This window comes from Arachis duranensis, chromosome 9 (genome assembly GCF_000817695.3).
Source record: "Arachis duranensis cultivar V14167 chromosome 9, aradu.V14167.gnm2.J7QH, whole genome shotgun sequence".
NCBI lineage: Eukaryota > Viridiplantae > Streptophyta > Magnoliopsida > Fabales > Fabaceae > Arachis > Arachis duranensis.
In genome coordinates this window covers 21,168,659-21,191,220 of record NC_029780.3, presented here as the reverse complement: position 1 = coordinate 21,191,220, position 22,562 = coordinate 21,168,659, and the positions used below count along the sequence as shown (strand labels likewise).

The 22,562-nt window shown below is 35.6% G+C and overlaps 1 protein-coding gene across 3 annotated transcripts; it reads left to right on the top strand.

The window, feature by feature from the left end:
• The first annotated feature begins 275 nt into the window (after positions 1-275).
• Positions 276-5,978, top strand: LOC107465093 (transcription factor PIF3). 3 transcript variants are annotated; one of them, XM_016084082.3, is made up of 9 exons: positions 276-815; positions 1,080-1,331; positions 1,634-2,843; positions 2,939-3,043; positions 3,165-3,230; positions 3,515-3,580; positions 3,664-4,182; positions 5,269-5,395; positions 5,488-5,978. In XM_016084082.3, the coding sequence occupies exons 2-9, from the start codon at positions 1,240-1,242 to the stop codon at positions 5,499-5,501; spliced, it is 2,199 nt and encodes a 732-aa protein (XP_015939568.1). In that variant the 5' UTR covers positions 276-815; positions 1,080-1,239; the 3' UTR covers positions 5,502-5,978. The 3 variants fall into 3 exon arrangements, with proteins under 3 accessions (XP_015939568.1, XP_015939567.1, XP_020987791.1); XM_016084081.3 differs by having other exon boundaries at positions 1,631-2,843; XM_021132132.2 differs by lacking the exons at positions 276-815; positions 1,080-1,331 and adding an exon at positions 1,362-1,583 and having other exon boundaries at positions 1,692-2,843.
• Positions 5,979-22,562: the final 16,584 nt, after the last annotated feature.

Genomic DNA, 22,562 nt, shown 5'->3' with positions numbered 1-22,562 from the left:
AGATAATAAATATAAATACACTATCTTTAAATTAATTTTTATAATTAGAGTAAAAATTTTAAATTTAAACTAACTCCACTTTTATTATCTTAAAAAAAATTAGTATGTCTGAAATGTAAATTCTTGTAAATTTATTTATCACTTTACTTATAAAAAAAAAACCGTATAGACTATAGTATTGTGATGTGATGTAGGATTACGAAAAAGCATGTGTGAGTCTGAAACTAAAATCCAACAACTCAACTTAGTGATTAACCATGGTTACAACTTACAAAGCAACATCCAATATCTTCTTTCGTTGTTTCTCTCTCTCTCTCTCTGCTTAGTGCTATCTGCATTGGTCCTCTGCACCAAGTCACCAACTCTGCAATTCTTTCGCCGCCTTCTGCGTCCCACTTTCTCAATTTTTGCGTCTTTTCACTCTCTTCGAGCTCCCTCACCCTCTCACATAATACAACCTTATTCATTTTCATTTATTTTATTCCATTTTATGATTAACCTCATTCGCTCTCTGAATCAACTGGGAAATTGGAATGATCACTCCCACTCACTCATTTTGTTTATGTTCAAAGGGAAAAATTTGAGCCTCACGAGGAACTCACGTTTTTAGAATAGTTTTTCTGTCCTTTCTTTTCTTGATTATTGGGTTTCAGCGAGTTTTCCTTGATCTCAGCCGAGAATCAGTGTCACTATCACTATCTCATGACTCATGATGATGCACCTTATTGCTCCTTAGAGAAATTCAATTTATTTTTATAAAACAAAAGCTTTGAAAAGAAAGGCCGAATCTTAAGGGCTCTTACTTTACTTGGCAGGTTAGTGCTTAATTATATATTATTTTATTATATATAATATTCTATTTATCTACAATTAGATATGTTTGACGGATGCTGCTTCATTAATTTAAATTTAATTTCTTTGTTTTTTGGTTTGATTAGGACTCGAGGTTATTAAAAATGAAGATTTTGTTCCATGCTTTTTCTTTATTTATTACTGTAATGAAAGTTTCTTTTTTCTGGTGTTAAATGATTAGGGATTGGTTTATTTCCTTAACATAGTGTGGTATGCTTACGTCACAGGTTTATCTTCAATGCCTTCAAATCCTGTTTGGATTCCAAAGGTTCCCTTCCAAGTTAACATAGTGGAGTATGTTGTAAGATATACAAAGAGGAGAGGAGAGTAATAATAAGTTCTTGAGTTTGAGGCCTTTTTGATTCATTTTCCATTGTGATCCAAATCATGCCTCTGTATGAGTTATACCGGCTTTCTAGAGAGAAGCTTGATGAAGAGATTAATGGCACACGTGCAACTGATCAGTCTCGATCTTCCTCGTAAGCTTGTTCATTTTGGCAATATTGGGTTTCTGTAATTGTAGCCCTATTTTAGAATTTTCTTAGATTTGTTATGAATAACAATGAGGTTAAGTGTTGATTCAACGTTTTTGGTTGCTTTTGGTGTTGTTGCATCATTGCCTTGTGATTTCGACTTTTCGAGGTCTCGGATTCAAATACTGGATATATAGCCTTTTACCAGAAAAGTGAAGAGTTCATACAACTACTCATTGCTGTTGTGTTTTTCTTTTGGTAATCTTATTTCTGACCTTATCATTTTGGAATTTGGACTTTGAAAGCAGGCCTGAGAAGGATTTTTTCGAGCTAATTTGGGAAAACGGCAACATTTTGACAACGCAGGGTCAGTCTAGTAGAGCTAAGAAGAGTCCACCTCGCCGGAGCTTACCATCTCACTGCTTGCCATCTCACAGTCCCAAGGGTAGAGACAGAGATGCAGGGTATGTTAACAATCCAAGGGTAGGGAAGTCTGGTGATTTAGACACCGGATTGAATGAAATTTCGATGTCAGTGCCGTCGACTGAAGTGGATTTGGGTCATGATGATGATGTCATACCTTGGTTGGATTATACAATGGATGGCTCTTTGCAGAATGAGTATGGTTCTAATTTCTTACATGAACTATCCGGGGTCACGGATCAAGACTTGCCCTCAAATCATTTTTCGCTTGTGGATAAAAGTAGTGGTAATCAGGTATTTAGGGACTCTCATAAGAATTCTGCAGAGCAAAGCAACTTTTCCAGTGTTTCTTCGACCGGCGTAGATGAGACAACTAGACCTAAAGCTAGCACGGTTGAATCATACCTGCCATCATCATTCATTTCAGTTAGACCAAGAGTATCGGATGTTACTGCGAACAATACCAGTAATGCAATGCTTCATCCACCAGTTACTGAGATTCCTTCTTCATCGAGTGATTTTTCGAGCTTAAAGATGCAGAAGCAAGATCAAGTTATTCCTAGCAATGGTTCATCTGTTATGAATTTCTCCCATTTCGCAAGGCCTGCCGCCATCGTGAGAGCTAATCTTCAGAACATTGGATTGAAGTCTGTTTCGTCTTCAACAAGATCTGAAAATGTGGAAAGTATGAATAAAGGTGCTGTTGTACCTAGCAGTAATCTTCCAGAATCAACTCTTGCCGATTCATGTAGTGAATGTCCAAAGGTTCTAATGGGGAACAATGAGAAGGCTGTGGAACAATCCAGGGATGATTTGAAACTGTTGGAGTCAAAATCTCTCGAACAGAACATTGCCGGTTCTAAACAATTAGACCCTACTTGCAAAGAGAAAGCCATTAAAATTGATCAAACTTCCAACCGAGTTCTTGGTGAAACTGCCACTAACACACAGATAGCTGCTGAAAGAAGTACGGAGCTGGTGGTAGCCTCTTCCTCTGTTGGCTCTGGCAACTGTGCAGACAGAGGTTCAGACGATCCAATTCAAAATTTGAAGCGGAAAAATCGAGACACTGAGGACTCTGAATGGCATAGTGATGTAAGTGAATGTATTAGTTTTTTACTATACCCTTTTATGATTAGTTAGGTTCTTATTTTTTTAGTAGTTTTCCCTTAAAAACATTTTACTTGAAGGATGTTGAGGAAGAATCAGTGGGTGTTAAAAAAGCAGCTGCTGGGCGTGGAGCTTCGGGTTCCAAGAGAAGTCGTGCTGCTGAAGTGCATAATCTTTCTGAAAGGGTGAGCAAGGCCATTTGGTAGAAGTGTTGTGTTAATTACAGAATAATCCCGTTTCTCTCGAGTTTATGTTTATAATTTATATGATTGTTAACTTTTCAATCTTTTGGATTCATGTATACAGAGGCGAAGAGATAGGATCAACGAGAAGATGCGTGCATTACAAGAACTCATACCCAATTGCAATAAGGTGGGCCTTTTCTGTTTCATTTCTTGTTCTAACTCTGGTTATGATTAAAGATACAGACAGATAATTTTTCAGTTTCTTCTTGTGGAATTAGGGAAGAATTAATTAAATTATAGGTAGGGGTAACCGAAAGTTATTGTTTGCAGGGTTTCAATACTCAACTTGAATATGAAGCATGATCTTGAGTATATTCATAAATAAAAACATTAGACTTCATATATACTATCAAAATATGCATACTGTCTTCCTCATTTATTTTGGTTTTCTTCTGACTTCATAAATTTAAGGTGGATAAAGCTTCAATGCTGGATGAGGCTATTGAGTATCTTAAAACACTTCAGCTCCAAGTTCAAGTAATAATCTTCCCACTCTTGCATTCATATTATTTTTTCTTATAGTGTGAAATTGTTTCCTAATTCGAATGTTTTCTATGCAGATGATGTCAATGGGAGCCGGTTTGTATATGCATCCGATGATGTTGCCACATGGAATGCAGCACATGCATGCACCACACTTGGCTCCTTTTTCGCCTATGGCCTATGGAATGCAAATGGGATTGGGTATGGGATATGGCATGGCTATGCCTGATATGAATGGTGTATCATCTCGATTCCCAATGGTTCAGGTTCCCCAAATGCAAGGAACTCATGTCCCTGTTGCACAAATGTCTGGACCTACTGCAATGGTTAGATCAAATACTCAAGGGTTCGGGGTTCCAGGTCAGGGATTTCCCTTGCCACTCCCTCGTGCACCCTTATTTCCTTTCTCGGGAGGGCCGGTTATGAACTCATCGTCGGCTTTGGGATTACGTCCTTGTGGAACAACAGGGCTTAGTCAAACTGCGGATCTGGCGTCAACATCTGGCTTAAAGGACCCTTCGCCAAATACGGATTCACTAGTAAAGCAAAGTACTGGTGGTGGCGGCTGCGACTCAACTAGTCAGATGCCTATCCAGGTCTGTTTACTTGCACGTTACAATTTTATGTAAATATCTCAGGTAGAGCCGTAGAGATTCAGCACATTACAAACATTTCATTGACAGACATAGATAGACATTTTTTTATATACAGACATACATATCCATGCACATACACATAAATACGCATGCACACTCATGTGCATACACATATATAGTTAATAGCAAATATTTTTATTGGTTTCGCCCTACATAGAAAGTATATTCCCTCCATATCCTTCTCTTCGAAACCAGGACCATTGAATGCACTATTCTCAATTGTAGAATCATTCTTGGTATAAGATTGGTGATACTTCTAAGAGAATCAAAAGAGATTGCTTACTTTGGTGAATGACTTAGTGTTAATATGTTACAGTAGATGATTGTTTTGTAGTGTATACTGCAAAAATTCATCTTTTAGGCAAGTGGCATCAAGGAAAGTACTTAGAAAGGATCTCCTTTATGGTTTGATAGAGAAGAGAACCTCCGAGTTAGCTGCTGAAAAACACATCTACGAACAAAAAGGAAACCCAAAATTAGAAGTGGTTATTTGGTACATTCAACAACTAAGCTTAGTAAAGGAAACCCAAAATATATAATTCACAACGTCATAATACTGCTATTGTAAATTATATATTTTTACTTAAACCATTTATATTATAATCTCTTTTAATAATTTCCTCTAAAGTTAGCCAGCCCGAAAGCTAAATAAAAAAGGAGGGTTGTGATAGCTAGGTAGACCGGCTTAAAGAAATTTTCTGGTCTTTATGGCATGGATCAAACAAGTGGATTTGTCATTTCATTATAATTTCATTGCATCCTTGTCCTCGTTTGACTTTATACTCTAGTTAACACGTTTCCACTATCATTTTCTCCGGATCCTCTAAAGTGAGGAGATGCGTAAAATGATAAAGTGAAGGAGTCATCATTCTAAGATCAATTTGGTAGAACCTACTTACAATGGAAGTTGTTGATCTAAAGGTGATTACTTCGTCACTTTATCACTTTACACCACCTCACTTTAGACAGTCCAAACTCATCATTTTCTGTAAGCCAAATGCCTGATGTTCTCACTTGTTATGACAGTGTGAAGCAGCAGCAACAACTGTTGGATTTGAACAGTCATCAATGGTACATAATAGCAGCCATACCTCTGAGGCTAATGACAGTGGAACTCTTAATCCTGACAAAGAAGATAATAACCTTGTGACTGGTAATTCCTTTTCTGTCTTTTAACTATCACCCACTCAACTAATTATTTACATTTATATTTTAAGCCAAGTATTATCTTATTTGGACTTGCAGGTTATGATGATTGATACTCCGAACTAACTAAGGCTAGTTAAAGGGTGCATTTTCAAGTTGAGATATTTGAGGGAAATGGAGGGGAAGGACTACATTGAAGAGTAAAGTGTTTATTTTTACTCTTCAAGTTTTTTCCTTCTCTTTTAAGACTCCAACTCAAAACACGCATAGAAGATCCCATGATTCTAGAGATGTTTCTGGTCTTCACAAGTTAAATGTAGCATACCACAAGAAAATTTCAGTCATTGAGGTTGATCCATTACAATAATAATTTGGAAATTGGAAGCCTCAATTTTTGGACTGAGAAAATGAAGAGAAAAGAGGTTTTGGTATCATTGGGGGGAGGACACTCATTTGTATATCCACTTAGCGAGCTGTTCTATTCAATTGACTCTTCGACATGTTATTTTGTGTAATCTTACAAATGTGAATTCAAATGTTTTGTTTTCATAGTGATTCTTTTGAATTAATGAAATAATCGGTTTTTCTTTCTTGGCAATCTCTTCTTTCTCTCCCTTCTCTGTCGGCCCAAATTTGTTAAAGGCTTAAAGCCATAATTTGGTGCAACATGACAAAACTAAGGTGTATTAGGCTTGATTAGTTTTCAACATATAATTTTTTATTTTTAATTTTAAAAAACAAATTATACGAAATAATATAATGAATAACAATTTTTTTGTCTTTATATCTTTTTGTATTCCTATCCTACTATAATGCTACAAGCTAATCATAGTTTTATACTTCTATTTTTCTTTCTAACTTTTTTTCCCACATGACATGTATGTACATATTGTTTTATGATATATTCATGCAGAGGTAACGTTGAACGTTGATTATTTCAAGACAATATTCCCATACATATATATTTTCACATTTTATTTTATTTCAAGACTATTTTCATGCATATATCTCTGCAATTTATTTTCAGTAATGTGTCATTTCTCTTTATTAACTAAGATATTCCGATCTTTTAATTAGTTAATTATCTGAATCAGATTAAATCAAATTATTAATTAGTTCCAGATAATAAAATCAAGTAAGTAATAAGATAAAATAAAAAGAACTAAGTTAAATAAATAAACGTGTATCATTGAATTTATGTAAAATAATATAAATCATTAAATGGTTGTAATTCAATCCGTATAAACGTATTATCTATAAATCATACTAAGCAATATAAAAAGATCGTGTATATTAAAATCAGTCCCAATATAATATACACATTAAAATATAATGTTATAACTAAAGTTTTAAAAACTGAATTGGTCGTTGAATTGCTCTACTTATTAGTTTACCCTATTTATAAGTTCATTCTTGATTTAATCGAAACAACTGAACTATAATAAAATAATAAATAAAGTTATAAATCATCAAAATTCCATAACTTATTTTTTGTTATCAACAGGATCATTTCTGATACGCACATCTTCAACACGAGACACATACTTGGTATATACTAATAACAACACCGCCACTAATAATTAAAACAATAACAACATTTATAACAGATATATATGTCTTAGTGAGTATAAACTCTGAATATTATGGTAATGGCTAATTGGATAAGATGAAGAAACAATTTCACTGTAATAATTTTAACAGTAGTAAGAATTGCCCTACCTCCACTTACATCTTCAAAATCAATATTTCAAAAATACTTAAGAAAGATTGAATTTTTATATAAAAAGATTACATTTGCATCATCACAACTTACAACAAAATCCATTAAAATATATTAAGCTAGGTTATAATACTTGCAACATCCATTTTTTTCAGAATTTTTTTCGATGTAAATATAATGAAAATGTTAAGCAAAGACAAAAAATGAAACACACATTTGAATAGCTCGAAATACCAAACTTAGCACAAACAAGAATATCAAAAGTGAGAGTAAGATGAAGAAATGCTTGAATCTACTAAAAATAAAAGATAGTGTATTTATTATAACTAAAAGGAAAATAAATATTATAATTATATTTTAATATTTTTGACATAAAAAAAGACTTAACTATAAAATTAAAAACAATGAATGAACCTAATTGAAAAGAAAAAAAAATATAAAAATTTAATTCTAAATTTAATAAAATTATAGTGATCCAATATAAAGTAATTAAATCTAAAAAATACTATGTGCACAAAAAAATAATCATCAAATCAGTTATAATGTATTTATATATAAATATAGAATAATATTTGAAAAACAATAAAAAATGGTTCAAAATTGTCTTATTTAAAATTCATTATTAATTGTCACTAGATTAATATTGTAATTTTAAATGTAATAAATATGTAATTAGGAATGTTATATAAATAAAATTATGAATGTTATGTTATATAAGGTAACTTTAAATATTGTCTCCCTAACGTTACCGATGAATATATGTATAGTTTAACTCATTTTTAATATATTTTGTATTCTATAAGTATTTTATACAAATGACTGATTTGGTGACTAATCTTTTATATACGCCAAATGATATTAGATAAATAGAAAAAAAATCTGGATATTGATTTGCTCAATGTATATTTAATTCACAAAGCTAATTCATTTCTTAAAAATATTTATTTTCATTTACACTAATTTATTTTTTTACACAAATAACAATGAAAGGTTATTAAAAGATATACCTTTATCCACCTATAAATTAAGTACAATCATGTCACTAGCATTCAAACAACCAAGAAATTAGAAATACTGCTACATGCAATAAGAAAGTGCTATGGCATCATCTTCTGACATGAAGAAATGTGTTGCTATAGTGGTTATAACTATGTTAGTACTAGTACAAGGTGAAAATATTGTTACAACAAAAAGTTTTGAACCAGACTTTAGCTTTAGAAAACTTCTTTGTAAAGGCAAATGTGTCTTGAAATGCACTATAAAAAAATTAAATCCGTCTCTTTTGGGAGTGTGCCTAGGTCCATGTATGAGCGATTGTATGCATAATTTGACACCCTTTAATCTTAACGATCATTCTCTCTGCATTGTAGTGTGTGCTTTGTCCAAATCCATTGAAGACAAATTAGGTATATATTCATACTTTTACTTTCTATTTTCTTTTCGTTCTTATTATTATTATATAATTGTGATAGAGTTTAAATATATGATCTCATGAATATTTCTCAAATTTAAGAAGAAAGTTGAGATTCACTTTTTCTTTTACATAATTAATTAATTATTTATTTAAAAAAATTTGATTTCTTATGCCAGATGATCGTGCCGTGAATAAATACGCGAATTCTGTTTGCAGACGTGCAATATCAAATAAATAAGACGATTGGATTTTCTCAATTTTTTTTCACTTGAGAGGGTGAAGTATAATCTTTCATTAGACATTTTATTGGTAAGACAAAAAAATATAAGAAAAAATATTGAAGAATTAGTGATCACATTTTATTCTCTTAATAAAAAAAATTGAGAGGGTTTTTTCTGGTGCGGAATTTATAACCCACAAACTAACCGGCAAGTGCACCAGGTCATACCAAGTAATACCTTAGGTGAGTGAGGGTCGATTCCACGAGGATTGATGGACTAAGCAACAATGGTTAAATAATTTACTTAGTTAGGCAAGCAGAAAAGAGTGTTGGATGTTCAAAGAGCATTAAACAATAAATTCAGAAAATTGGAAGACAGGTATGTAAATAAGTTGAAAACCAAATATGGGGAAACAGTTAAGGTTTCAGAGTTATCTATTTTCCGGATTGACTTTTCTTATTAATTTATTTTAATCATGCAAGATTTAATTCATGGCAAATTATATGTGACTAGACTCTAATCCTTAGATCTTTCTAGTCTCCTCTAAAAGTCATCAACCGCCAATTCCTTGGTCAATTACTTTCAATTAGAGGGTGAAGTTTAATTCTAGTTATTATGCCACAAAAATCCTAATTACCCAAATATAAGAGGATTATATGTCACGTATCCCGTTAAATCCAGATAATTAGAAATTTAGGAGAATATGTTTTCAAGCTGTTGTTCAAGTAAAGAGCTTTTCCAAGTTATACAAGAACTCAATTAGAAAGAGGGTCATACTTTCGTTCCACCCAGATTCATAAGATAAAGAATGAAAACAATTCTTGAAATATAAATCAAAACATGAATTAAAATATAAAAAGCAATAAAATCAATCCATACAAATAGACAGAGCTCCTAACCTTAACAGTGGAGGTTTAGTTGCTCATGGTTTAGAGAAGAAAACTAGGATTGTAAATTGGGTTGAGGTGGAACGAAAAGTTAACTAATGTTCGGGATCCTTCCTCAGGGAAGTTTCTTTTCCCTTTTATATTTAATCCTAATTAATTTAAAATCTAATTTCTCAAACTAAAATAATATATTTTCCTATTTAAAGATAAAAATAAAGTTTAAATCATAATTAATTAAATAATCAACAAGTCTTCAATTGATGGATGGGGACCACTTGCTTCAAGGGTCCATGCTTAACTTGGAAAGTAACGGGAAGTGTTCCCCTAAGTCCTCCATTCTGCAGCTTCTAATGTGTGTTTCTTGAGCCGAAAATCGGGTAAAAAACAGCCCAGAAATTGCCCCCAGCGTTTTCTGCACGTGGCGCATGTCACGCGTACGTATCAGTCACGCGTATGCGTCGATGGTCTTCTTCGCATGTCACGTGTACGCGTCAGGTACGCGCACGCGTCGCCCTGGAAAGCTCCAAATCACGCGCACACGTCAGGTACGCGCACGCGTCGCTCCTCGCTGTCATCTCCTCTAATTCTTGTGCTGCAGAAACTCCATCAAATCGAGCCGAATGCTACCTGAAATAAACAGAATTGCACAAGACTCAAAGTAGCATCCATAGTGGCTAAAAGATAATTAATTCTTGATTAAACTCAACAATTTAAATACAAATTCACTAGGAAAAGATAGGAAAGATGCTCACACATCACAACACCAAACTTGAATTGTTGCTTGTCCTCAAACAACTAAAATAAGTAAATGATTAAGATGTGAATTTGCATGAGAAGTGAGAGTTTAGTCATGCTCAAGTCTATTCTTAAAATTGGGATTTATCCATTGTAATTTTGAACAGTTTTGGCATCTCACTCTCCTTTGAATAAGAGGAACAACAATGTCATTCGAAATTAGAATCCGGATCACATTATGAATTCTCTGATCTTTATACTTCAGTTTAATCCTTGAACACAGCAAAATTTACTTTAATTTATTTTTCTTTTGTGCTTTGCACCTTAAGCCTAGCCGTGACTTTAAATGTTGTCTCAAGGGTTACTTAACACAGAAACACTACAAGCACTTAACTGGGGGACTCTCTTTAAGTTCTGATTTTTCTTTCAGTTACTCCCAGACAGTGGTGCTCAAAGCCTTTGGCATACTCTGTTAAACGCACTTGGTCTCGACTCTAAGTGTTCTGTCTCAAGGATTACTTGACACAATCACACCACAAGCATATGACTAGGAAAACAACTCTTTGAGCTTTTAATCATGTCTGACCTCCCTAGTCATTGATGCTCAGAGCCTTGGACCTTGCTTTTATAATTTTTTTGCTGTTTCTTTTGCTTCAAGGATTAAATTTTTGTTTATTTCCGAGAAGTCATAATAATTCTCTAAATTCTTGTTCCTTATACATCAACATCCTTTGATTCAAATTCAAATATGCACTGTTCATATCATGCATTCAAAATCACAAATAATACCACCACATTTAAGTAAATAAGACTACTCTTAAATATAAACTCAATTTCTCATGCAATACATCACATCTTTTCTCCTTTCTTTTTTGATTTTAAGCTTAGTGGGTAATACATGAGACATCTTTCAGAATTAAAGCAATTAAGAGAAAACTAAACTAGAACCTAGAATTCTAACTAATAAGGGATCATGCAATAAATATAGCAAAATAGCAGAAAACCGGAACATAACATAGTAAGAGCGGGAAGGAATAAAAAATAAAAGGAACTCAACCACCTCAGTAATTATAGCGGTCATTTTATTCTTCAGGTTGTGCTCCTCCGTGAAGATGATTTGCCTCCCTCAGTAATTCTAGCGGTCCTTTTATTCTTCAGGTTGTGCTCCTCCATAAAGATGATTTGCCTCCCTCAGTAATTCTAGTGGTCGTTTTATTCTTCAGGTTGTACTCCTCCGTGAAGATGATTCACCTCCCTCAGTAATTCTAGCGGTCGTTTTATTCTTCAGGTTGTGCTCCTCCGTGAAGATGATTCACCTCCCTTTGGTGCCATAAAAATAAACAAAAAACCCATAAGCGAAGCGTCAACACCAAACTTAAAGGTTTACTTGTCCTCAAGCAAAGAAGAACTGAAAACAAAAACAAATAGTATGATTAAAGGAGAAGAAAATGATAAAAGAACAAGAGAGAATTAGGATTTGGAAGGGAGAGAGAATGACAATCAAAACTGGGCGGCAAAACTAGTGGAGTTGTGCGGCGCATGTGACGCGTACGCGTACAGCACGCATACGCGTGGGGTGCCCGATTTTGATAGTGACGCGCAAGTGTTTGGCACGCGTACGCGTGCCCTTGGTTTGTGCGAATCGTGCGAAGGTGGCCGCGTGCACGCACAACTCTCTGTTCGCGTGGCCTGGGAACCAAAATTTTCATATAACGCGCACGCGTGGATGAACATTTGTGCAAAGGACGCACACGCGTCAGGGGCGCGTTCGCGTGATCGAGTTTGTGCTTCTAGCACACTTCCAGCCCCAAGCCATTACAACTCTCTACCCAAACACTCATTGACGCCGATTTTCAGGGTCACGCGTCCGCGTCAAGGACGCGCACGCGTGGATGGCTAAAAGCGCAAACGACACGCACGCGTGAGGTGCGCATACGCGTGGTCTTGTCTGTGCGCAAAGCATAGTTCCAGCGCCACTCCTGCTCAGTAAGCTTTATGCTCCAGCTCAACTGGCAAGTAACAGGCTTTGCCATAGACCAACTAGTACGGGGACATGCCAATGAGAGTCTTGTACGCTGTCCGGTATGCCCAGAGAGCATCATCAAGCTTCCTAGACCAGTCCCTTCTTGAAACACTGACGATCTTCTCTAGAATCCTCTTGAGTTCCCTATTGGAAACTTCAACATGTCCACTTGTCTTAGGGTGATAGGGGGTTGCCACTTTATGACGGACTCCATATCTCTGCAGAAGAGAGTCCAATTGTCTGTTACAGAAGTGGCTTCCTCAATCACTAATGAGTGTCCTTGGGACACCAAACTGGCTAAAGATATATCTCTGAAGAAAACTCATTACCACCTTGGCATCATTGGTGGGTAGAGCCACAGCTTCCATCCACTTGGACACATAGTCAATCGCCACTAGAATATAGTTGTTTGAATGTGAGGGTGGGAAAGGTCCCATGAAATCAATACCCTACACATTAAACAACTCAACCTCAAGAATCTCCTGTTGTGGCATTTCATGGTTGGCAGGGAGATTCATGGCTTTTTCACATCTGTCATAGTGCTTCATGAATGCCTTTGCGTCCCTGAAGAGAGTTGGCCAGTATAACCCGCTCTGAAGGACTTTTGTAGCTGTCCTTTCACCACCAAAGTGGCCTCCATAATCAAAACCATGATAGTGCCAAAGAATCTGCTGTGTTTCTTTATCTGGGACACATCTCCGGATGATATCATCTGAACACCTTTTAAAAAGGTATGGTTCCTCCCAAATGTAGTACTTTGCATAAGTCAATAGCTTCTTTACTTGTTGCCTTCTGTAATCCTTTGGGATAAAACTCATGGCCTTGTAATTTACAATGTCTGCAAACCATAGAGCCTGCTGAATGAGGAACAATTGCTCATCCGGAAATGTCTCAGTCACAACTGTAGGTGGTTGTACTCCTGCTTCAGGCTCAAATATGGAGAGATGGTCAGCTACTTGATTTTCTGACCCTTTCCTGTCTTTTATCTCAATATCAAACTCTTGAAGGAGTAACACCCATCTGATTAATCTTGGTTTAGAATCCTGTTTGGTTAGAAGGTATTTCAAAGCAGCATGGTCAGTATAAACAATAACCTTAGAACCAATTAAATAGGATCTAAACTTATCAACAGCATACACAATAGCTAATAAACTTTTTCTGTAGTTATGTAATTCTTTTGGGCATCATTTAACACAAGGCTAGCATAGTAAATAACATGTACAATCTTACCATGCCTCTGTCCTAAAACAGCTCCTATAGAAAAGTCACTGGCATCACACATCAATTCAAATGGTAAATCCCAGTCAGGAAAAGCTATAATGGGAGCAGAGATAAGGTTTGCTTTTAGAGTTTCAAAAGCATGCAGACATTCAGCATCAAACACAAAAGGAACATCAATAACTAACAGGTTGCTTAATAGTTTAGTAATTTTTGAAAAGTCCTTTATAAATCTCCTATAAAATCTTGCATGACCCAAGAAACTCCTGACTGCTTTAACATTAGCTGGTGGTGGTAATTTTTCAATTACCCCACCTTTGCTCTGTCAACCTCAATCCCCTTACTTGAAATCCGGTGTCCAAGAATAATACCTTTTGTAACCATAAAATGATATTTTTTCCAATTTAAAACAAGGTTTGATTCTTGACACCGTTTCAAGACAAGAGATAAATGTTTAAGGCAGGATTCAAAAGAATTACCAAAAACAAAAAAATCATCCATAAATACCTCAATGAATTTTTCAACCATATAAAAAAAATTGAAAGCATACACCTCTGAAAAGTTGCTGGAGCATTACAGAGTCCAAATGGCATTCTCCTGTAGGCAAACACTCCAAAGGGGCATGTGAATGCTGTCTTCTCTTGATCTTGAGGGTCCACTGCAATTTGATTATATCCAAAATATCCATCCAGAAAATAATAAAATGCATGACCAGCTAACGTCTCAAGTATCTGATCAATGAAAGGCAGGGGGAAGTGATCCTTCCTTGTAGCAGTGTTGAGCCTCCTGTAGTCTATGCACATTCTCCATCCTGTGACTGTTCTTGTAGGAATAAGCTCATTCTTTTCATTCTTGATCACTGTCATCCCTCCTTTCTTGGGAACTATCTGCACAGGACTTACCCAAGGACTGTCAGAAATTGGATAAATAATACCTGCTTCCCATAATTTCATTACCTCTTTTTGGACTACTTCTTTCATAGTTGGATTGAGTCTCCTTTGTAGTTGCACAATTGGCTTAGCATTATCTTCAAGGAGGATCTTGTGCATACACTTGGTTGGACTAATCCCCTTCAAGTCACTAATGGTCCACCCAAGAGCTGTTTTATGGCTCTTGAGCACTGAAACAAGCGCCTCTTCCTCTTCAGACTTCAGGAAAGAGCTAATGATAACTAGATATGAATCATTTTCACCCAAGAACACATATTTCAGAGAAGGAGGTAAAGGTTTGAGCTCAAGCTTGGGGCCTTCCTCCTCTGCTTTAGGTGTGTGAACCACAGTCTTCTGGGGTGATGAATCATCAACTTCCACTAATTCATACTCAAAAATAGGATCCAGAATGTCATCAAGTATCTCAGCTTTCAGTACCTCTTGAACAAGTGGTTCAATAACATCTATTTTCATACACCCTTCAGAATCATTAGGGTGCTTGAGAGCTTCAAAAACATTGAGGATCACCTGTTCTTCATTGACCCTCAGGGTTAATTCACCCTTTTGCACATCAATCAGAGCTCTACCTGTAGCTAAAAAGGGTCTACCAAGTATAATAGAGGATTTTACCTCCTCTTCTTCCATGTCTAACATAACAAAATCAACAGAAAAAATAAATGGTCCTACTTTAACAAGCAAATCCTCAACAACACCCACATGTAATTTAATAGAAAGATCAGCAAGTTGAAGAGAAATACAAATGGGTTTTACCTCCTCAATTTGAAGCTTTTTCATTACTGAAAGTGGCATTAGATTGATGCTAGCTCCAAGATCACATAGAGCTCTCTGAATGGTGACATCTCCAATGGTGCAAGGAATGACAAAACTCCCTGGGTCTGGCATCTTTTCAGGAAGGTTGTGTTGAATAATGGCACTGCATTCCTTAGTTAACACCATTGTTTCTTGTTCCTTCCAATTCATCTTGTGGGTCAAAAATTCTTTCATAAATTTAGCATAGAGAGGCATTTGCTCAAGAGCCTCTGCAAAAGGAATGTTGATTTGTAACTTCTTGAAGACATCTAAAAATTTAGAAAACTGCTTTTCTTTGGAAGCCTTCTGAAGCCTCTGAGGATATGGCATTTTTGGCTTGTATTCAGGAGCCTTTGGCAAGGTAGGATAAGTGTCAAGAGAATCAGGAAATGGGTTGTCTGCAAGCTTAGGAGGGGCGTGCTCTACTTCTTCCTTCTTCTCCTCTGGAGCTTCTTTTTCAGCTAACTCTTCATTGTCCTTGTTCTCAGAGCCAGCTACTTTACCACTTCTCAATTGAATAACCTTGCAATCTTCTCTTGGGTTCACCACTGTATCACCTGGATATGTACTTGCAGACTTCTCAGGTATTTGCTTGCTCAGTTAGCCCATTTGCACTTCCAAGTTTCTAATGGAGGCTCTGGTTTCCTGGATAAAACTCCTCATCATCTCCCAATTAGAATCTTCTTGAGATTTAGAGTTGCTTGCTGAAGTGATTGTTGTTGCTAAGACTGAAATTGACGGTTATTGTAATTGTTCTGTTGGAAGCTGCCCTGAGAATTATTGTTGAAATTCTGAGGTCTCTGAGGTTGGTCCCTCCATCCACAATTTGGGTGATTTTTCCATCCTTGATTGTATGTTTTAGAATATGGCTCATTATTGGGATTTCTAAGACCACTCCCCATGTAATTGACCTGTTCAAAAGAGGATTGAGCATAATCATAATTATCATTTTGCACAAAATTATCTGTCATGTCATAAGAGACCTCTTGAGGTGGATTTTTGGTGTTGATAGCTGAGACTTACATGCCACCCATATGTTGAGTAAGTAGACTTATTTGCTGAGACATAAGCTTGTTCTGAGCAAGAATAGCATTAAGAGCTTCTGCTTTCATAACACCCTTCTTCTGAGGAGCCTCAGAATTCACAGGATTCATGTTAGATGAGTATAAATATTGGTTGCTAGCAACTAATTCAATAAGCTCAACAGTCTCCTCCGGTGTCTTCTTCTTGTGGAATGAACCACCAGCAGAATTATCTAAGCACATCTTGGACATTTCTCCCAAATCTTCATAAAAGATATCTAGTTGGGTCCACTTGGAGAACATGTCTGGAGGACATTGCTTAGTAAGTAGCTTGTATCTCTTCCAAGCTTCATAAAGAGTTTCACCATCCTTCTTTCTGAAAATCTGAACCTCCACCCTAAGCTTAGTCAGCTTCTTTGGTGGGAAAAATTTAGTAAGAAAATCAGTAAGAACCTTGTCACAAGTATCCAAACTCTCCTTGGGTTGGGAATCTAGCCATAGCTTTGCTCCATCCCTCAGAGCAAACGGGAAGAGCATGAATTTGTACACCTCTGGGTTCACTCCATTTGTCTTCACAATATCACAAATCTGCAGAAAATTAGAAATAAATTGATTTGGGTCTTCGTGGAAAAAACCATGATACTGGCAATTTTGTTGCACCAGGGTGACCAATTGTGGCTTCAATTCAAAGTTGTTCGCAGCTATAGGAGGCACCACAATACTTTTTTCATAAAGATCTGCAGTAGAAGCAGAGTAAGAGCCAATCACTCTCCTTTGTTGCTCATTCCCATTCAGATTTGCCACATTGGCATTAGCAGCATCGTTAGGATCCATAATGAATTCTGCAGCCTTGTAAAGTCTTGCTTGTTGCAAACACCACCTGAAAGTTCTTTAAGGTTAAGGATCAAAGTCTAAGAGATGTTCTTTGTCTCTGTTTCTGCGCATAAACTGACAAAAAACAAGAAAAGATGGAACTCTCTACGTCAGAGAGCAGAGAATTCCTAGTGAGGTAATCTGAATAAAGAGATAAAAATATTGAATAAAACAAACAACCACTAAAATTCAAAAATTACTAGAAAAATTAATAGTAAAATTTTTTGAAATTATTATGTAAATTAAATAAGAAAAATTAAAATAAGACTAACTAGAAGACACCAAACTTAATTTCAGAAATTAAGAAAAATATTAGTGCTAATTTAAGAATTTTTATTTATTATTATTTTTTATTTTTTTCGAAAATACTAAAGTAAAATTTAAATAAAATTAAAACTAAAACGCCTAATCTAAGCAATCAAATAACCGATAGTTATTAATCACTATCGATCCCTGGCAACAGCACCAAAAAATTGGTGCGGAATTTATAACCCACAAACTAACCGGCAAGTGCATCGGGTCGTACCAAGTAATACCTCAGGTGAGTGAGGGTCGATCCCATGAGGATTGATGGACTAAGCAATAATGGTTAAATGATTCACTTAGTTAGGCAAGCAGAAAAGAGCGTTGGATGTTCAAAGAGCATTAAACAATAAATTCAGAAAATTGGAAGACAGGTATGTAAATAAGTTGAAAACCAAATATGGGGAAACAGTTAAGGTTTCAGAGTTATCTATTTTTCGAATTGACTTTTCTTATTAATTTATTTTAATCATGCAAGATTTAATTCATGGCAAACTATATCTGACTAGACCCTAATTCCTTAGACCTTTCTACTCTCCTCTAAAATTCATCAACTACCAATTTCTTGGTCAATTACTTCCAATTAGAGGGTGAAGTTTAATTCTAGTTATTATGCCACAAAAATCCTAATTACCCAAATATAAGAGGATTATATGTCACGTATCCCGTTAAATCCAGATAATTAGAAATTTAGGAGAATATGTTTTCAAGCTGTTGTTCAAGTAAATAGCTTTTTCAAGTTATACAAGAAATCAATTAAAAAGAGGGTCATACTTCCGTTCCACCCAAATTCATAAGATAAAGAATGAAAACAATTCTTGAAATATAAATCAAAACATGAATTAAAATATAAAAAGCAATAAAATCAATCCATACAAATAGACAGAGCTCCTAACCTTAACAGTGGAGTTTTAGTTGCTCATGGTTTAGAGAATAAAACTAGGATTGTAAATTGGGCTGAGGTGGAATGAAAAGTTAACTAATGTTCGGGATCCTTCCTCAGGGAAGTTTCTTTTCCTTTTATATTTAATCCTAATTAATTTAAAATTTAATTTCTCAAACTAAAATAATATCTTTTCCTATTTAAAGATAAAAATAAAGTTTAAATCAGAATTAATTAAATAATCAGCAAGTCTTCAATTGATGGATGGGGACCACTTACTTCAAGGGTCCATGCTTAACTTGAGAAGTAACGGGAAGTGTTCTCCTAAGTCCTCCATTCTGCATCCTCTAAACTGTGTTTCTTGAACCGAAAATTGGGTCAAAAATAGCCCAGAAATCGCCCCCAACATTTTCTACGTTTTCTGCACGTGGCGCATGTCACACGTACACGTCAGTCACACGTATGCATTGATGGTCTTCTTCGCGTGTCACGCGTACGCGTCAGGTACGCTCACGCATCACCATGGAAAGCTCCAAATCACGCGTACACGTCAGGTATGAGCACGTGTCGCTCCTCGCTGTCATCTCCTTTAATTCTTGTGCTGCAGAAACTCCATCAAATCGAGTCAAATGCTACCTGAAATAAACAGAATTGCACAAGACTCAAAGTAGCATCCATAATAGCTAAAAGATATTAATTCTTGATTAACTAAAAAAATAGAAAAGATGCTTACGCATCACATTCCGATAAATAAGTGCAATATCTCTTGCACTTCCACATACAAGTTACCATTTGTAATTAGTAATAAATCTTTATCATCATCGATTTCTTCTTCTTCTTCATTTTTTTATACATTTAATATCCTATTTTTCATTTATTTTTCTTCTTTAGTTTAGGATAACAATAATCGTGATTACATGCTTGAAACTAAGTTAGCTAAAAGGGTAATAATTATTTATTTCAGCCAAATTAAAAGAGATTCAAATACGAAAGAAATTAGTCACAGATATTTTTTTTTCATTTATAAAGTCAAATAATATTTGTGCAATAGTAAAATGAAAATACATATTGATAAGTAATAAAAATAAAGAATATTGAACTAAATAATAATTAGTTTTGTATAAATGATGTAACACCCTAATATTCATTTTCTTATGCTCGAGTCATAAGTTAATGATAATAAGGTAGTATGACCTTTAAGGTGGATTTTTAATACATAATTATAAGTAAAATTGAAAGGAGTATTAATCGAGAAGTCTAAAATTGAGTAAAATAAAATCGCAAAGTCGTATCACTAACGTTTCGACAACTTAAAGATAAAGCGTGAAGTCGAAAGCGATATACAGATAAAGGCATAAAGGAGAGTAAGAGAAGGACAATATATAGATATATAACATAAGTAAATAGCCACTAGTCGCGACCCGCGAAGTTTAGGCCCGCTAGGGTACAGTATGAAAATAGTTGACAATAGTACCTCCTAATCTCTCCCAAATAAAACATGAAAGCCTCTATAGGCAAGTTCAAAAGAGTTCAATACATAATATAAGATTTTCAAAATAAAGGTGGAGAGATTCTAAGCAAAATATAAAGTAGAGAATATAAAGAGCTACGCCATCTCTCAGATGAACCACAGCTCACTTCTGAGCACCTGGACCTATATCTGAAAAACAACAGATATACACAGAATGAGAAAAACTCACTAAGCATCCTAAACTTCCTTTCACCCAATATTCATCCTATGTTAAATCTGATTCATATTCCTCATGCTTCCCAACTTTCTAACTCCCCGACAATTCACAGTCAGAATCATAAACGAAACCATTCCCAGCCATACATTCTCAGCAATTCTATATCATTACCTCATATCCTCACCTGGAGCAAGTGAAATCACTTTACTGCGTCTTAGTTGAAAACCCAACTTGCTGATTGTAAATTAAATGCTGAGAATATTCCCTTATTATGTGACAATATGAATGCCATAAATATCTCCAAAAATTCAGTTTTACACTCTAGAACTAAACATATTGAGGTGAGATTTCACTCAATAAGGGAACATGTTCAAAAAGGGAATATTAGCATTCAATTTGTTAAATCAGAAGATCAATTAGAGGATATTTTCACCAAACCTCTAGCTGAAGACAGATTCTGCAAACTTAGAACAAATCTAGGGATTTTAAGTCATGATTCGTTATTTGCACATTGTTGATGTATTTGTTAAGGCTTTTGTCTCTCAGGTGTGGATGAGATAATTTCGGGAAAATGTAGTACCATCTCTCTGAATGTCATTTTCTGGCTCATTTGCACGATCTGAATCTTCTAGGCCAACCCATCAGTTCAGAGTTACTTTCGTCCAATATGTTTCTTTAAACACTACCATCTCTGGGCCCAATGAGTGTTACATTATCCTTGTGATTTTTTATGTCTTGTCTTTTAGTTCAAAAAAGTTCTTTTTAATCTGCTTTGTTTTACTTTTTAATAAAATCAAATCATCTTTTTGTGATGTCAAGTATTTTCTAGTTCTAGTCATAGGTGATGCAGTTGCATGTTTTCAAGAAACCTCTTTTCTTGGTGCAGTTACCAAACTTCTCTCTTCATAACTCCATCCACTACCACTTCATTTCTTCCCCACTACCATTAGTATTTTGTTTCGTTCAAAACTTAGGTTCACTCCAATGAGGAAGAAAATCGTGATCGAAAAGAGTCCAAGGGCAAAATTCCTCAAACTCTCAGAGAAACCTAGACCCTCTACTTGCTTCAAAGATCCGACTTTCACACCTTCTCCATCTTCTCTTACTTCTCCTCCTCGCATCGATCCAATGGCAAGAACAAAAACAACTCCAAGGTACCCCTCTTCTGCCAAGCCGACGGCTCTACCCAGTGCTGCTTCCAAACCAAGTACTTCGAAAGGGAAGCACCCTGCTGGTGAGGAACCTGTGCCTGAACCTTCTCGACCTAAGCCTAGGTCTGCTCCTAATCATTTTCAAAGAGGTAACACTCGTATACCTATAAAATTGGTCAAAGAGCCCTTTATTGATTCTTTTGCACACAAGTCACATTTTATGACCTCACATTCAGATTACAATCCTTTCTGTTTTCGCTCTTCCATGAACAATGATTTCTATGAGGGTGTTATCATTCACCGTACCATATGTCCCACCTTTTTAATTGATTTACCTAATCTGAAAAGAAAATGTTTTGTTTTTGCTGAAAATTTTGAATTTCTGGATTGGAACTATTTTTTAAAATCAAGAAACCTTTTTTCCCAGTCTTAGTCAAGGAGTTCTATGCAAATATGGCCTATCATGAGGGAAGCATTCACTCCTATGTGAAAGGACATGACCTTGTTCTGAACAATGAAACCATCAGTGATTCTCTGAAATACACTGATGTTGGTACTTGTGTCTACACCTCTGATAAGTGGGATGACGGGGTAGGTATCTCTTGCAATGATGCTCCAGCCCATGTGTGAGAACACATCTCTTTGATTGATGGCATCACTCCAACTCACAAAGCTCTTGGTTACACTCGTGTTCAGTTACATTGCATAGTAAACCATATCATCCTTCTTCAAAGTGGCTCATATCATACCCAGTCTTATGCTTAAGTCATAATTCGGAGATGGCAAGGTATTACGACCTCTAAAATAAAAATTTAGTACATATAGTAGTATGAATGATTGATTATAACTAGGAGCCTTTGTAGAAAAAGGGGTAAACAAGAACCGCAACTCGAAAGCGCAACACTCCGATCGATAACGTAACGAACAAGGATAACCAACGCGTGATTATATATATACAAAGGAGAGTCAAAAACAGGAATATCAAGACTCAAAATCTGGCTGCGAAGATAACCGGTCCGAGCATAACAATATATACATATGATAAAATAAGGAAAACCCCAAAGGAAACCCAAAGGGACATAAATACATAAAACCTATTCTCCAAAATCTCCCATAAGAGGAGTCATCACAGTTTGTATTATTTAATGGAGATAAAAATATCTAAGCAAAACATATAAACCAAAACATAGCCCCGAGAACAAAGGATCTTCGCAAATCTAGAAGTCTCCAGCATGCCTCAGCGGGACACCTCACGTCCTGCATCTGAAAACCACAAAATCCGCATGGGTGAGAACCA